Genomic DNA, 17,360 nt, shown 5'->3' with positions numbered 1-17,360 from the left:
GGCACATAATCAGACTGGGTATCTCTTTTCACGCTGGGTTGCACAGAGCCCCACAAGGGTGAGCATGGGGAAAGGGAGGGGATGGAGAGGAGGGAGCAGCCTAGGGGAGGAGGAACAGACCTGTGTAGCAGTCATGTGGCCCTGGGACAGGGACACTCAATGAATAGAGAGCAGGAAAGGGTTTATTCAGTTGGTACTGGGTGCAACCAGCACAGTGCTGGGGGGTAGCAGGGAACACCTGGCTGTGCCAGAGCAGCCTAATTGTGCCAGCACAGCCTAATTGTGCCAGCAGCGTCCACCAGCACCCAGGGAGAAGCCGTGGTGACAGTGGCAGTGGAAGGAGCCATAGCTGTTGTGGCAGATGTGGTCACAGGGACCAGGCTGTGCCTGGCACTCATCTATGTCTGGGAAGGAAGGGGAAAAGGTCAGAGCTGTGCCAAGGGTTCAGGGAATGTCTGGCCTGAGCAGGGCAAGAGATGGAGGGGGCATGAGGGGGGCAGATGCAGGGCTGGGTGAACCTGGGACACAAAGGCAGGTGATCCTGCCACTGCTTGGTGCCAAGGCTGCTGGCTGGCAGATGTCCTTACTCTACCAACTCCAGCACAGCCACAGTCTGTCCATTCTGCCCCCCAGCCCCAGGGCTGTGGGCACAACTGGGCACCCCAGCCATCTCTGCTGCCAGGGCAGCCTGGCAGCAGCAGGTGGCTGGGCACTGCAGGTACTCACCCAGGCACCGGCTGGCAGCCGGATCGAGGGGACGGAAGCCCGGGTGGCAGAGGCAGCTGTGTGCCCCAGGGGTGTTGATGCAGAGCTGGCTGCAGTTGTGCAAGCCCTGAGCACACTCGTCGATGTCTGGTGAGGGTAAAGAGACCAGTGTGGGGTTATAGCATGTAGGGGGGAAAGCAGTCCAGCCCTTTTGCTGAGATGCAGGCAGGGCTGCTTGGTGCACCCCAGCCCCTTCAGAGCTGCACATTTTGCTGCAGTCCCAGTGCAGAACTGGGTCAGGTGCCCCAGCACCAGCTCCCATCCAGGTGGGAAGAGCTGGGGCAGGCTGGGGATGCTCCCCATCCTGGGCTCCCTCCCCTTGCAGCCCCAGGGCAGGGTGGGCAGAAGCACAAGCACAGCCCTGCCCTGCAGAGCTCAGCAGACCAGCTTAATAGATGGGATATAGTTTATTGGGGATTCTCTGGGAGAGGGGCTGGAAGACTGTTGGGACTAAGCAGGGTCCGACTCCAAACAGAAGGGTCAATATGTTAAAAAACAGACCAGGAGGATCCTGCCCCTGCAGGGCTGGGAAGAGCCTCCTCTGCCAGGGCTGGGGAGGTGGCTCCCATCACCGAGGAGGGGCAGGCGAAGCACACACGTCGCAGGCCAAACCAGCAGGCACACGGTACGGTATCGAGGCGACGGAGCAAGCGACCACCGGGGAGGTACCAGCATGGCAGGAATAGCACTGGGGCCGTGGGGTGTGCGGGGGAAGGGGCTCTGCCAGGCTGCCCCAGGGCTGCTTTCCCAGAGATGGAGCACAGGACTGCCAGGTCTGTGCCCGTCCCACTGCAGGTCACCCCAGCATGTCCCAGCCGCCACTCCCAGGGTGGTTCGACGTGGACAGAAAAGGAGAGACAGGCAGAGGCCAACCCATCCTTCCACCAAGGCTGCTCTGGCATGTTATGGGCAGGGGTTAAAGTGCATAGAGACAAAGGCAGAGTCCAAGGACTAGAGGGAGGAGGGCACTGTGGGGGAGCCCCAGCCAGCTCCCAGCAGATGGATATCCCCCAAAAAAGGCCACTTGAGCTGCACAGAGAAGGAGGGAAGGAACAAGAAAGAAAAAGAGAAAGAGGAGTCAGTGGCAGCTCAGTGGGAGGCACGGACAAACAGACACAACCAGGGTGGAGCTGGCTGGGCTGCTGTGCAATAGGCTGCAGGCTGTGGCCTGGCCTTTGTCAGGGGTGCAACAGCATCCCGAGGTGGTGCTTTGGGGCTGATGCCAGCTGGCATGGGGTGAGGGTGTCCCAGCTATCACTCACCCACGCAAGCTGTGCCATCCTCGTTTGGCTCAAAGCCCCGGCTGCAGCGCTTGTTGCTGCGGCAGCGGTACCCGCCATAGGTGTTGATGCACAGGGGCTTGTCCCGGGGACAGATGAAGGGGAACTCAGTGCACTCATTTGTGTCTGCAAGAGGGTCCTCAGTGTGGGGAGAGCCTGAGGCTGCCAGCCCCTCCAGTCCCCCCAGTGCACTGGATGGTCACCCCAGTGGTAGCCATGCACAAGCTGTACCCCTGCCCAGGAGGCTCACAGCACGGCCACAGCCCCCTGCTGCATCTCTGCTGCCCCTCCCATCGCTCACGGCTGCAGCACACAGCCTGCCACACGCCAGCCGTGCCTCCTGCCCTAGCACACTGCTCTCGCTGTTCCCTGTGCCCATGGTGCCCCTCTGGAGCTCTACAGGTGTCCCATTCCCAGGCCATGTGCCAGGCAGGCAGCTGTACCTGGCACTGAGCCATGTGGCAGGCAGCCACCTCCCAGTCTCAGAGTGTCCCCCATGGGGCTATGCTACAGCATCCTGGGGACAGCACACCTGTGCTTCCAGCAGCCACTCACCTACACAGCGTCCATTCTCGTGCTGGGAGAATCCCTGCCCGCACTGCATTTGGGAAGAAGCAGAGACCACTGGGATGGGCAGGAATCAGCCCTGGGCAGCCACTGAGCCAGCAGAGCCCAGCCCCTTGTTCCTGTCCCCAAAGTCTCACACCCTACACCCACACCTGGCCCTCACCTCCAGCGGGGCAGGCATGAGTGGCTCCTCCACATCCAGAGGGTAGGGGATCTCCAGGACAGAGTTGGTCTCACTGCTCGCCACAGCTCGTGACACCACGCGGCCATCTGGCCAGGTCACCTCCAGGCTGCTGGCTTCGTCACGCCCTGCAGGCGGGCAGCCCATCAAAGGGAGGGTCTCCAGGGTGGGCAGGGGCTGAAAGGAGGCCAGCGGGGTGGTAGGGATGGAGGGGCAAAGTCCTCCCTTACTCCCTGAGCCCAGCTCCAGGTGCTCATGCTGACAGCCCACGCACATGGATGTACTCTGAGGGGTGTACATGGGATGGCCTTGCAGTGGGCAGGGACACCCCTGCAGGCTTGGCTGCTGGACATGCTGCACCAGGGCAGAGTTAAAGGGAAGGGAAAGCCCTACTGCCTGGGCAAGGCAGCAGGCAGGGGATGGGGAAGGGGGCAGCTGCCCCTCGCAGCACAGCTGCAGTGCCTGGGCAGCCTGCCCCCAGCCCTGCACCGAGCCCAGCATACCTAGGGTGACAGGCATGGATGATTCCTGCGCAGCAGGACAAGGGGCAGCAGACACGGCCCCTGCCCTGGGGAGTGCCAGGGGAGGCTGGGGCGGTGCAGCCCCTTGGTCCCAGCTCACCCAGTCCGAAGTGTGCCACGGGCTCCATCTCGCAGAGGTAGCCCGAGCCGCCGTCGATGACGCGCAGGTGGGCCCCGCTGCGCCGCGTGAACAGCACCACCTTGGCCCCCCGGGCAAAGGCCCCGAAGCGGCTGCGGGGGATGACGCGCAGCCAGTTGTTGCCGGCGCCCTGCAAAGGGGGAGGGAGCAGAGAGGCTGAGCTGGGAGGGACGGAAGGGATGGGAACTACACGAGGAGACCCTGCTTGACTCACCTGGGTGCCCTTGAAGATGGAGATTGGCTGTGCCATGGACTCGCCATGGGATAGGATGAGGTCCAGCATCCCATCGCCATCAAAATCTGTCACTGCACCTCCTGCAAGGATGGAATCATGTTGTGCCTGATACCTGGCCCCATGTTCCCCAGCACCAGACCTTGTTGCTGCTGTGGCCTTCCACTGGCAACAGCAGCACTCCCAGCCATGCAGGGACAAAGGGAAGATGGGGTGACTTCAGTGCAGGCATGTGGTTGGCACCCTGTAATCAGGTGCGTTGGCACCCTGGGCAGTAGAGGGGACAGGCAGTGCCTGGAGGGCTCTGGGTCACAGGGAGCTGCCTGACCTCTTCCCAAATGCAGAGGCTGGCTTTGAGCAGTGGAGACTCAGTAAGGGGCCCTTCAAGAGTGCCTCTGGGATACTGGAGATGGCACTGTTGGCTGGGCATGGGTGGAGGGAGAAAGCATGAGGCACTCCTGGCTGACAGGAGCTCCAGCCTCCTGGTGGGAAGCAGGCAGATAACTCAGCCAGGCATGCAGCATCCTCAGGCAGAGAAGGTGCCAAGCAGTGCTGTGCCAGAGCAGGGGGGACCCACCTGTGCCCCGTCCCTCTGGCTCCAGTGCATCCCCTGGATTCAGCTCTTCCACAATAGGGTCTGAGTGTTCTCTGCGGATGAGCCTGCCAAGGACACACAGAGGATATTAACACCAGCTCCTGCAGCCCTCAGAACCTTCCTGGGCATGTCTGTCCCCTCCTGAAGAATCACAGTAGGGGTGACAGCCCTGGTGGCTACAGGGTGTGGATGGAGGATGTGACTGTCCCCTGCCTGTTGGCACATCCCCACTCCATGCCGGGGCAACAGGAGTTTCATGACAGCTTCTGGGTCTGAACTGCAGAGTAGCAACACCATCTGTTGCATCCTGCTGGAGCCTGGAGATGTCTCCAAAGGGCTCCTTGCAAAACCCTTGCCCTCTACCCACCCATGGGTGCAAGCACTGGGTAGAAAACCACTTCCCATCACCCTTCACACAAGGCAAGGAGGTGCTACACAGAAGTAATAAGAATTGACCCCCACAATTAACAGGAGCCATGAACAAGCTTCCACACGGCTGCTAATCAGCGGTGCTGGGGACCCCAGGGGCTGCTGCAGGCACGATCACAGTGACTGGTAATGACACCAGCAAGGGCTCAGTCACGACGCCTTTTATGAGCCGAGCCCGAGCCGTGGTGCCGCCGAGGGGAGCCCTGTGAGCCTGGCTGTGCTGCCGGGGCTGCTGGGCTCCCAGGGCGGGGTGCAGGCTCCCGGTGCACCGGGCTCCTACCGGAACAGGCGGTTGGCGGAGGAGCCGCGGTAAGCGATGTTGTTGAAGAAAACCTCCAGCTCCTGGTCGTTGTCGAAGTCGGCTGCGATGACGGTGCGGACGGGGGACGGCATGGAGAACTTGGGGGTGGCGATGTCCTGCGTGGACACAGCCTGACAATAGGCACGGGAAGCAGGACACCTGGCTCCTGCTTTGATGCCTCGGGTCCCCTCCTCGCCGGCAAGTGGGGCTCAGAGACAATCAGCCCAGAGCGAAGGCAGCCCCGCTGGCCGAGGTGGCTCAGTGGCAGAGCCAGCAGCGCGGGGGGCTCCCGGCCTCACCCGGAATCGGACGCGCCCGGGAGCTCCAGCCTGCAGGTAGAGGCGGTGCGGCCCGTTCCAGTTGCCGTAGACGATGTCCACCCGGCCGTCGCGGTTGAAGTCAGCCAGCGCCACACCGCGCCCGTGCTGGTAGGGGTCATCCAGCCCTGGGGAACCGCGAGGGCACAGGGGGAGACGGGAACCCCTCCCTGCCTCCTCGTCCCCAGCACAGCTCCTAGGATGTGCTCCATGGTCCCCAGGCAGGTGCTCCACGCGCAGGGTTACATCCCTGCCGCGCTGATGGACACTCCATGCACCCCAGCCACTGCACAGTGGTCAGTGGGTCACTGGGTCCCCAGGGCTGTCCCCACCACCCTTATCCAGTGCAGGCAGGGACAGGCAGAGCCACCTGCCCTGAAACCCCCAGCAGCTGTACGTTCCTCGCGGCTTCCCCTACTCACCCACGGCAGCCGCCACGTCCCTGTACGTCCCGTCCCCCCGGTTGTGGAAGAGGAAATTTGGGCTGTTCTCATTACCGCAGAATATGTCAGAGGCACTGTCACTCAGGATGGGGCCCACGGCCACCCCACGGCCGCCTGGGGACAGTAGCCCAGGATGAGGACACTGTCTGAGCTGCCCCAGGGGAGTTTGTGCTCCTCGTGTTCCCTCAGCGCTGCCCACACGGTGGACCCGAGCACCCTCCCCCGCCCCGTCCCCCCGCAGTGTCCCATTCTTGCCCAGCTCCAATCGCTCTCATCAGGAGCTAATTGGGCCTGGCAGCCGCTTGTGTCACTCCCAACCCTAATCACTGCCATCGCCATGGTGACAACACTCCTAATTAGTGACAATTTACCGCTGGGGCACGCAGCGGTCCCCACGGTGGTGGGGCAGCATGGGGCGCAGGCGGTATTGTTCCTCCCGCTCCCACGTTCCCAAACCCCGCTGCCTGCCCTGGGGATGCTGTGAGCTCGGGAGGAACCTGCCCCGCTGATGGTGGGCACGGGGGTCCTGCCGGGCGTGCATCCACGGTCCCGGTCCCTTTCGCGGGCCGTGGGGCTGCCACTAGATGGGGCAGTCAGGCAGCCCAACGCGTGGCACGGCCTCCGGCTGCTCTGCCCTGCCACAGCGGGCTCCCACGCTCGCCAAGCCCTGCAGCGCCCCGTCCCCCCGCAGTGTCCCATTCTTGCCCAGCTCCAATCGCTCTCATCAGGAGCTAATTGGGCCTGGCAGCCGCTTGTGTCACTCCCAACCCTAATCACTGCCATCGCCATGGTGACAACACTCCTAATTAGTGACAATTTACCGCTGGGGCACGCAGCGGTCCCCACGGTGGTGGGGCAGCATGGGGCGCAGGCAGGCTTGTTCCTCCCGACGCCCACGTTCCCAAACCCCGCTGCCTGCCCTGGGGATGCTGTGAGCTCGGGAGGAACCTGCCCCGCTGATGGTGGGCACGGGGGTCCTGCCGGGCGTGCATCCACGGTCCCGGTCCCTTTCGCGGGCCGTGGGGCTGCCACTAGATGGGGCAGTCAGGCAGCCCAACGCGTGGCACGGCCTCCGGCTGCTCTGCCCTGCCACAGCGGGCTCCCGCGCTCGCCAAGCCCTGCAGCGCCCCGTCCCCCCGCAGGGCCGCGGCAGCCGGGTGTACCTGTGTACTTGCTGACGCCAGCCTGGGCGGCCACATCCACCAGCACCACGACACCACGGGCAGGGTCGCTGGCAGCCACGTCCATCTCAATCAGGGCATGGGGGCCCACGTTGCCGCTGGCATAGTTGGCGATGTAGATGGAGTACCTGCCGGAGCCCTGCAGCCGGCAGCGCCGCCTCAGCACCCACCCACCCACAGCGCATCTCCGCGGGGTCCACGGGGTGCCTGCTGTGAATGCTCCGTGGGAGCAGGCCCTGCTACTGTGTGCTGAGCAAGAGCTCTGCAAAGCCCACGGCAAAAAGCATCCCAGGAATAGGGATGTGCCCCATTGCCCCCAGGAGCGCTCTGGTCACAGTGCCGGCATGGAGCACCTTATCCCCCCTCCCAGCATCCCGGTGTGCCAGGTCCTCCTAGTTGCCACCGCCCCCTTTGTCCCGTGCAGTGGCTGCACCCTGATTTAGCGATAATCATTTGGAAACAAACCACTGCAGGAGGAGGACGAAGAAAGAGCAGGTGACAGGAACATAAATCACCTCGACAGGCACGTTTATCAGCTGGTGGCAACCGTGTGGACAGGCATCCACAGTCTCTAGAGCTGGGGCCATTGCTAGCCCTGACAGTCAAGGGGCAGCTGGGGCACACCCTTGGCCAAGCAGGGGATGGGATGGGCAAGGGGAGCAGGCCCCCAGGACTCCACTGACGGGGCACTGGGAGTGGGGAGGGGGCAGAGATGCCCCTGCCCACAGAACCCTGCCTGCTCACCGTCCGGTCCACGCAGGCGACAGAACGGCCGGCAAAGCGGCTGGCCACGTCCCGGTTCACCTCGTCACTCAGGATGTCCTCCCAGCGCCCGTTGCGGAGCTTGAACAGCTTGTCTGTGTAGGTGGCCATGCCTGGGGAAGGGGGCACAGGTCAGTGGGCTCCAGCACGCCGCCTACTCCTGAGGAGGGTGCTTTGTAGCAAGAGAAGTTGTGGAAAAGGTACCCTTTTTCCAGAGCACCCCAAATATCTGCTGTCCCTGCAGCTCCCTACAGTGCCATAGGGCTGGGCTGCTGCTGCTGCAAGAGCCCCATGACCCTTAAGGGCCACGGGGAGACACACAGAAGAATCAACTCATTAAGCTAAAATATGTCCCAATGAGGCACAGCCCTGTAGATCATCCCCAGGAAGGTAAAAAAAAAAAAAATTAAAAAAGAAATCGATTCAGTGGCAGGCACAGTCAGCGAGCTACACCGCTTGTGACAGCGCCAATGGCAGATCCTGATTTAGGGACAGGTGTGCCAGCAGCCACTGCCAGCCCGGGTAATTAGGAGCACTGGGAAGACAGATCTGCTGCCTGGAGGTCAGGGACACAGGGCAGGGCTGGGCTGGAGCGCCAAGCCAGGGAGCGCTGGGGATTCCCGATGCCAGCTTGGAGCACGTAAGTCTTGTTCCCATGACAGGCATGCCAGGAGCAGGGACAGCACTGGACAGGACTTGGTGCAGCAGGCACAGGAGAGCCATGAGACCGAAGGGCACAACTGCTGCAGGACACAGCTGGGATTTACAGTCCCTGTGGCAGGACAGTTGAGGGGGCAGAAGGGAATCTTCTGTCCCACTTGGGGTGCCACAAAAAGGGCAATGGGCAGCTGGAAGTGCTGACTCGGTGGCTGGCTGGGCTCAGTGTCCCACCCGTGCTGCCATCAATCAATGGAGCCACTCAAGTGAGAAATTAACTCCAGCCCGCGCACATCCCTCACACGCCGAAGGTCGCGGGCAGCCGTGCCGGGGCTCCCCCCGCGCCTGGGGCCTGGCTGCTGGCAGGGCTCACCAGAAAAGGCATTGTTGGTGTTGAGGAAGTAGATCTCCTCGCGGCCATCGCCGTCGATGTCACAGGCTGTCACACCGATGGCGTTGCCCTGCCGGTCCCGCAGTGCGTAGTATGGGGAGCCCCGCTCATCCTCCGCCACGTTCACCAGCTGCCCCCGGGCCTTGTCGTACTTGAGCACCAGGTTGGGGCCATTGTACCTGCGAGTGTAAGCAGGGCTACTGGCTTCCCCAGGACTGGGGATGGGATAAAAGCCTCGTCTCACCCCTGGGGGGACACTGGGTGTGATACTGGATTCTCCCCATGATGGGCACCTGCATGGTCCATGGAGGCCAAGGACCCTGCCAGGCATCCCATGTCTGGCAACACCAGGGAAGCAGTGGGGGTCAGGCAGATAGCAGTACAGGATGGGGTGCAGGTCTCTGCTTGCAGAGCTTTCCCAGGGCAAGGAAACCGGCACGCAAGGCAAATCCTCTCAGCACGGTGCATCCCACTGGCTCCTCGCCCGCTCCTGCCCAACGCACCAGTAAACAAGTTATACAATGGGCACCACGACTGCTTACAAAACTCCAGCTGCCTTCTTGACTCAGCACAGCTGGGAGTGGTGGCTCAGACCCCTCCAGGGCTCCCAGTGCTGGCCATGTTTTCCTGCCTCAGTGATATTCAGAGCAGCAGCAGGGCCACACTCTGTCTGCCACTGTAGCACCTCCATCTAGCTGGATGGGATCTGTGAGGGTAAAGGTGGGCACACCGGTGTGTGCAAGTCTCTTTAGGGAGTGAGGATGGTGGTGTACACAGACACCCTGCAGCAGCAGCAGCTCACAGCTGTGCCAGCACACACACAGAGCCTACACCATGGCCCCTGCTCTTCCTCACCAGGGTTGGACGTGCTGGCAGCAGCTGCTCTGCGTCCAGCCCCACTTGGGCACTGGCAGCACACGGCTCCCTGCTTCCCCGGCTCCTGCTGGCCCTTTCCAGCCACCACTCCAATAAAGGACTATAAAAACCTCCAGCCAATTAACTGAATCTCCAGAGAGAGCTGAGTCCTGTCAGCGGAGCTGAGACGGCCTGGGGACACGCTGGCTGTGCACTGCAGGGTGGACCCTGGCTGCTGGGCAGCTGCCACCGCCCCACAGAGAAGGGCCCGATGGGGACACTCACGTGGTCCTACACAGGCACTCAGCTGGCATCAACACCCTGTGTGGGTACACACTCACCGGTGGGTGCATGCAGACCTCAACCCACCCACCTGTGTGCACAGCCCCCCCAGCCAGCCACAAGACCACCGAGGAGGGAGACATTCCTGTCCCTGCAGCACCACGAGTCCGGCTGTCACTGAGGATGAGGTGCACCACTCACCCTGCCACCACAATCTCGAAGTCCCCATCGGCATCCAGGTCGGTGACAGCCACGCCGTAGTTGAGCTGTGTGGGATTGCTGTCGTAGTCAGGCGGGAGAAGGCGGTGGGTGACGGCTGCAAACATGGGCTCGCTGCGCTGGGAGCCCTCGCTGAGCCAGGCCAGGGACAGCAGGCACAACGCCAGCATCCTGGACACCTGGGAGAGACCTACAGCCCATCAGCTCAGGACGAGACTCTGCTCACCATGCCCAAGCAGCCCCGCTGTCCTTGCATGGGAGATGCTCCCTTTACACCCCCTGCCACAGCAGCCCAGCCTGTGCCACACCACCTGTCCCTCGACCCTTGGGCACTGTCACTCTGGCGTCCCCATGCATGGACTGCCCTGGCACTGTTCACCCTTGGGACAAGATCCTACTCCAGTGAGCAGGGCTGAGCAGCAGCCCAGCCTTGGCAGCCCATCCTGTTAGAGGGACTGGAGGGGCAGCAGGAGGGCTGTGGGGGGCTGACAAAGCTGGGCTCAGGCACAGCTCACTCTGCCCTAAGATGCCCCTGGCTTCCAAGGTCCTGGTAAGTCAAAATGTCAATCACTGCTCCCTTGGCAGGGTCAGAGGAAGAAGACATTCACTGGCCTAAGGAGTTTGTCTTCTGTCCCACTGGTCTTCCAGAGCTGGGGAAATTCACAGGGAGAACACAGGGATACTTTATCAGGTTACTCCCATGTGCCTCAGTTTCCCCATCCTGCTGGAAATGTTCCTCCCAGGGTCTCTGCAGGGTGAGCTCCTGGCCAGGGAAGGCTTCTGCACAGGGATGCAGCCATGAGAAGATGCTGGGAGGAACAGGAGACTGGAAGGAGAGGCTCATTTAACCCGGACTGCGGAGGACGGCTGCTGCCAGCACTGCTGGCAAGGCTGCAGAGATTCTGGAGCTGGCTCTGACCTGGCTGTAGCACAGGTGATGAGCAAGGTGGCACTTAGGAGGGCACCCCTCATCCCAGGCCTGGCAGTCACCTCCAGAGGGGAAGAGCCCAGAAATGAGCTGTGTGATGCCAGGATATGGGCACGATCCCACATGCCTGCACTCCAGCAGGGAGAAAAAACGCTTGCAAACTGGAGGGGTTGTTGGGGCACCTGGCCTGGAAGGGGACAGTGCTTCATGTGACTGTGCCTGGGCAGGACCTCCCTGGGCAGGACTGCCCTCCCCAGCCAGGAACAGTCCCCCGGGGCAGGAGTGAATGACCCCTCCAGCTGACCTCCATGCTTTGGAGTCAGACAGCAAGCCAAGGAAGCGGTGGCAGCTGTGTGGTACCACACATGCCCAGCTTCGAGAGGGGAAGGTGCCCAGGATTTAGACCCCAGCAGACTCAGTGGGCTGTGGAGAACAGCCTGCTGCTGCCTCCTCTGAGGATGGGAATGGTCCCAAGGCTCTCCTGGGGGCCAGGATGCCCATGCCATAACTATCTTCCAGGCCCATGTAGCTGGGCAGGAAGGGGCTGCTCTCCAGCTGCAGAGGAAACCTTCACCCTACTGCCCACAACACCACAGTTCTGTATGGCATTGCACCAGCCTGCTCCCCTTTCCCCTCCAACCCCATGTGCAGCCCGGGCACAGCTTCCAGGGTGGATGTGTGTGTGTCCCCAGCTCTACCCTGTGCTGCTCCGACTCTTCCTGTAGCGGCCCATTAACCTGTCACACTGTCTGGAGCAGCTCTTGAGGGGCAGGAGCCTGGATCTCTCCTTGGTGCAGGGGTCCCATTCAAGACATGTGATGGGGACAGGGTTCATCGGGTTGTTCAGGGATGGGAAAGTCCCTGGGTGTCACTCTGCAGTGCCAGAGTGAAGGAGGGGGAGCCTTTGCCACAGCCCCACTGCAGGCTTACCAAAATGAGCATGGGGAGAGCCACTGACAGGGTGGACATATGGGTGCAGGGCTGACACATAAAGCCCTGGCCCTGCAGAGCAGTGCTGCCTCACGCCCAGCCACAGCCAGATGATGGGTGGCTGTCCCCAGGCCATTGGCAGGGCTCCCTGTTTTTGCCCACTCCATCTCCCAATCTCCAGACTGTTACCCAGGTACCCCCCCTGCCCCATCCAGCTGCAGCTGAAATCCCTCCAAGCTGGATGGAGCTTTTCCAGTAGGAAACAATGTTCCTGATTGGAGACAAAAGGCTTTCCCAGTGGATCCGGTGCTTGGTGCCATGGGGAAGGGATGTCCAGCCCAGTGCCAGGCCATTTTGGGAAGGGAGGCAGACTCAGGCTCTGCATGTCAGATGCAGAAGGGCCTCATCATTCCCAGAATGCTTTTGACAGAACCACAGTCCCAGCATGAGGCTTCACCTGTGGTTTGAGGTGTGGGGTCCTGCCTGTGTGCAGGGCACACCTCAGTCTATCTTGTTCCAGCAGAGTCACGTCCTGGTTTGTGTTGTGGCATCTGGTGGCAAGGTCACCCCCGGTGCTTCTGCAGTCTGGCCAGTGACACGAAGCCAAGGTGCCAAGCAGGGGCACAGCCACTGGGAGGGTGCAGCAGGCACCCATGCAGGGTGCAGCCAGGCAGAGGGTGCTGGCCCCATGGCAGAGATGCAGCATGTAGGATTCACCTGAGCCACGCATTGCTATGGCTGACAGTGCCCGGGTGGGATGGGACTGGAAAGGGACCATGGGACAGGCAGGCGACTGTGCCCCACACCTCTCACCACAAGTGGGGAGATGCTGTTCCCAGATCTCCCCATTGTACACACACGGACATCCCCCAGTCTCCATCGTGGGGAAGGGGGGTGTGAGGTCCCTGTGTGGCCGCCCTGTCACGTGTGTCACCGTGACATTGGTGCCCTGCACAGCACGCACCCCAGTGATGTCATGCTCCACCACTGCAGCAATGTCCCGTTGTGGGCCGCAGTCACCTCCAGCTCCTCTACGACATTTCTTGACATCATGCAGCAAGGGCATCACTGCACCCCAAATGCACCCCAAAGCCGTGACAACATGGTGACACCACAGCACCTCATGCCACCATGCTGCACGGGCCCCACTAACACCATATTCTCATTCCTAGCATTCCCAGGCTGCCACAGCTGTACCTGCCAGGGCAGAGGACAGGCAGGAGATGTCCCACAGACCCAGCAGACCCCTCTCCCACCACAGCTGGGCTGCCCAGAGCAGCAGCAGTGCCCCTCCACAGCTCCTCAATCCCAAGCAGCCCAGAGCCTGCAGTGCCTCTGCTCCAGCCAGAGCCCATGAGCTGGGTCCTGCTGCGACGTCTGCTCGCTGCTGCGAGCCTGTCCCTCCTATGCAGGACTCCTCAGCGCTGGACCTGGCAGCCTGGGGCTCAGCCAGCAGCAGCCAATGCAGTGTGGAGATGAGCAGTCACCTTAGCCTCTGAGCTCACCCCAGAGGGACACCAGGTCCCTGGGGGGCTCGGGCCCACCAGCACACAGCCAGCCCCCTCCCACGCAGGCAGGTACATGGCTGGACGCCCTGTGCACTGCCCCCCGCTCCCCCACGGGCTCAGCCACCACCGGGCACAAGTGCCGCTATAGAGAGGGGCTGTCCCTCGCTGCTCACAGTCCTGCTGCCCCTGCCAGCGCGCTCCAGCCCCAGCACGCACCCCCATCACCGTACAGCCTCCTGAGCACGGTCCTCCCCCGCCCAGCATCCTTCCATCCCCATCCCATCCTTCTTCCCGCTCCCTCCCGCCTCACTGCCCCGCATCCCCTCCACGCCACGGGGACAGGCTACGTGCCCGCGGTCCCGCTCCGCCCTCCACCAACTTCTCCCCGGGCCGGTGACCGTGCCGGAGTTGAGAGAGGCCCCTCCCCGCCCCGGAGTCCCCGGGAAACTTCGCGGAGCAGCAGAGCCACAGCGCTACTCACGGGCCAGGGGGGCCGCCCCGCGCCCCCTCGGCGGCGGGAGCGCATCCCGGAGCGCCTCCCGCCCGCGGCCGCTCCGCTCCCNGGGCGCCGCTGCCAATGGGGAGCGCGGGGTGGGGCCGCCCGCCGCCACGGCCGGCCCCGCGGAGCGGCGGGGGGGCACCGGGCATCGCCCCGGGCTCCGGGCACCGGCAGGAGGGGAGCGTCCCGGGATGCCGGAGTCACGGCCGAGACAGCTGCGGTGTGTCCCGGCTCGCTGCGGTCACTCCGGGGTGCTGGATGGGGAGCAGTGCTTGGTGCTGAGCACGGCTCCCCAGATCCTGCAAGGGCCGCTGGCGTGGTGAGCCCAGCAGAGCCCGGGGCCTGACCCGGAGGAGGAAAGAGAGCGGAGCTGGGCACCCCCCGGTGCAACGCTATCTTCTTGGAAGGGCACGGGAGAACAGGTTTAAACTAAAAGAGGGGAGATCTAGATTAGAGGTTAGAAGGAAATTATTCACAGTGACAAAGGCGAGACACAGGAATGGGTTGCCCAGAGAAGTTTTGGGTGCCCTATCCCTCAAAGCGTTCAAGGCCAGGCTGGAGGAGCCTGGGTGACCTGATCTAGTAGGCAGCATCCCTGTGCATGGCAGAGGGATTGGAATTAGATCTTTGAGCTCCCTTCTATCGCAAACCATTATATTGTTCTATGAATCCAACACTCAGCCACAACCCGAGGGTCAGCACCTGCCTGTGTCATCACCCTGCATGTCACCACCTCTCTCTGCAGGGGCCCCAGCAGTGGCTGTGCCATGGCAGCCAGCCTGAACTCCAAGAAAGGCCCCATCGTAGGTTATGCAAGGCACTGACTTGCCCAAAATGTTGTAGCCAGTGGATGCCTGAGGCAGGATGGCATTTATGCAAGCCTGCCTTTCCCAACCTGTTTTCCCGAGGGGCTGGGCACAGAGCTCTCTGCGTGTCTCTGGAAGCACAAAGTGGCTGTGGCAGGGACTGGGACAGCACTGACAGGGTACAGGGCTGCCAGGTCACCCCACTGTAGCACGTTCACAGGTGCCCCAGCACAGAGTCTGGGGCTGTGGGCACTGTGAGAGGCAGCATGCTGGAAGACAGCAGGAACTCATGCCACTCTGGCTGCTTCAAGTGGCTAATCACCTCCTCTGCTAAAGCCCTTATTTCTCATTGAACATGTCTGGCTACAGCTTCTGCCTGTTGCTCCTCGTTCTCTCCCTGCTAGATTCGAGAGCTCTCCAGTCACAGTGATCATTTCCCACAAAGGTGCTTCCATACAGCCATCAAATATCCCTTTATTTCGTTTCTCATGACTCCCTCTTGCAGGGTGCCTGGCTGAGCACCAGGCTTGCTGCGTGGCTGCCTGCCGCAGGGTTCTCACAGCCAGAATGTTGGTATCCAGGCACAGGGAACCTGCCAAAGGGCACTGCCGTGGGGCAGGAACCACACCTGCATTTGCCATGGTGAGCCATGATGCCAAGCAAACCCACCAGACTGGGATGTCAGTGTGACCACCATACATGTGCAGTGCTGTGCTCCCCCGTGCACCCCAGCGCTGTGGGTGTGCTCTGCCTGCCAGTGCCCACAGCCCCAGTGCCCGGCTGCAGCCTTGCATGAGTGCGTGTGTGCTCAGGGTGAGCCCCCCTGCTGCCGAGTTGCTCGCTCATCCCAGGTTTGGTAACCACCCGGATAATTATTTGTACAAACTGCAAGCTGGCTCCCACTGCCCTCCCGGTGCCTGGCAGGCACAGAAAACACACAAGCCAGCAGGCAGCCAGCTCAGGCACGCCAAGGCTGTGAATGGCACTGGGCACACTGGCTCCCTGGGGCTGTAAACCCAGCATGCCAGCGCAGCGGGGCTGGCTCTGGCCACGAGCACAGCAGAGGCAGGCAGGGCTGCACGTGCAGCCGCACGGCCGCGGTGCGCATCGGGGTGTGCATGACAGGCACAGCTGGGCACAGCTGCACACGCCGTGTCCCCAGGGGCGCGCTCGCCCCACGGCACCCCGTGGGCACACCCCGTGTGCTGTGTGCCAGCAGGACACACGTGCCAAGAGGGCCTCGCACGCTGCAGCCCCCAGCTACTGCTGCTGGCACCTGGCAGGGTGGTTTTCCAGTCATAGGGCTGCAGGGTGTGCCCCACCAGCTGCTTTTGGAGCTCTCAGTGCCTTTCCCATGGATGCTGCCACCTTGCCAGGATATTCCTTTGGGGGAGAAAAGCAGCCCGCAGGCACCTTGGCACAACAACAGCCGTGGCCATAAGGAACATCCTTGCACCAGTCTCTGGGCCCTGTGCTGGCCTAGATGTCTCCATCTCACCCCTCCGGATGCATCCACACCGGGGACAAAATGGGGCAGACGCCTCGGGGTGTGCCAGAGCTCTCTGCAAGGGGCTGCAGAGGGACGCCCAGAGCATCAGTGGAACGAGCTGGGATGCATGAGAACATTCGCAGGGACATTTGCAGAGCAGTGAGGAAGGGCGCAGGCGTTGGGGCACAGGGAGCCTGGCAGTGCAGTGCACGGAGGGGGGTGGGATGTGCAGGGAATGGTGGCACGGTGATGGGGACAATGCACAGGAAATTAGAGCGAGCAGCAGCCAGACACGCTGCGGGGGGAAGGGAGCTGCTGCGCTCCACTGAGGGCTGCGTGAAGGCAGGGGAAGGCTCTTCTGCTGAGCTGGGGCCAGCATGAGCACCAGCCACATCTTTGCACATCTGGGACCTCCCTTTCCTATCCCCAGGACTAACATGTCCCAGTTTCCCCTGGCCCTTGCTGCTGGGGCCCCATCCATGCCGATCCAGCTCCCAGGGAATGGGAACCCTCTTAAAGCTAGCAGCCCTGATGCTTGGTGACCCTCTGCCTGGTGGCTCATCTGCCGCCCCAGGCGCTCACTGGGGAGAAGGCAGCAGGAAGGTGGGGAGCAGTCTGCCCTGTGCTTGCACTGCAATGGGCAGAGGGGTGGCACAGGGCTGTTAATGGGTACTGCCAAGCAGAGTGAGCCTGTGTGTGGCAGTGCCAGATGACCCCCGTGGCTCTTGCAGGGATAGTACTGGTCTGGGAGCAGGATGAGAATCCACCGAGGATCAGGGACAGGAATCCACCCAGGATCAGCTGGATTCATAGAGCACTCATGCAGCAAATGTCCTCCAGCAAATTTCAGATGGTGCAATACAAACAGGGTGCAGGTGAGCACAGGAATGCTGACTGAAGGCACTAGCCTCCAGGATACTTCACTGGAGCCATCATTCCCCTTTCTGGAGCACTATGAGGGCCAGACACCTGCACACAGCCTGGTGGGTGCACAGCACACACACACACACACTGCCAGCACACTCACAAGCACCTACATGCACACACACAACACTCTTTGCAGCCAGCCCATCTGCCTGTGTG

The 17,360-nt window shown here is 62.1% G+C and overlaps 1 protein-coding gene across 4 annotated transcripts; it reads right to left on the bottom strand.

Annotated features, from left to right (window-relative positions):
* Nucleotides 1-179: 179 nt before the first annotated feature.
* On the bottom strand, nt 180-14,047 carry CRTAC1 (cartilage acidic protein 1). 4 transcript variants are annotated; one of them, XM_039709313.1, is made up of 16 exons: nt 13,965-14,047; nt 10,100-10,296; nt 8,744-8,940; nt 7,696-7,826; nt 6,934-7,090; nt 5,750-5,884; nt 5,310-5,455; nt 4,990-5,126; nt 4,263-4,345; nt 3,668-3,768; nt 3,415-3,583; nt 2,776-2,921; nt 2,601-2,643; nt 2,028-2,171; nt 727-852; nt 180-404 (listed from the first exon to the last, which is right to left on the bottom strand). In XM_039709313.1, exons 1-16 carry the CDS (start codon nt 14,007-14,009, stop codon nt 277-279), a joined length of 2,085 nt encoding a protein of 694 aa, XP_039565247.1. In that variant the 5' UTR covers nt 14,010-14,047; the 3' UTR covers nt 180-276. The 4 variants fall into 4 exon arrangements, with proteins under 4 accessions (XP_039565247.1, XP_039565249.1, XP_039565250.1 ...); XM_039709315.1 differs by lacking the exon at nt 2,601-2,643 and having other exon boundaries at nt 276-404; XM_039709314.1 differs by lacking the exons at nt 180-404; nt 727-852 and adding an exon at nt 880-1,794.
* Nucleotides 14,048-17,360: the final 3,313 nt, after the last annotated feature.

This window comes from Passer montanus, unplaced genomic scaffold (assembly GCF_014805655.1).
Source record: "Passer montanus isolate IOZ18808 unplaced genomic scaffold, ASM1480565v1 scaffold21, whole genome shotgun sequence".
Classification (NCBI taxonomy): domain Eukaryota; kingdom Metazoa; phylum Chordata; class Aves; order Passeriformes; family Passeridae; genus Passer; species Passer montanus.
The sequence above is the reverse complement of the archived record's forward strand: the minus strand, read 5'-3'. Positions and strand labels throughout refer to the sequence as shown.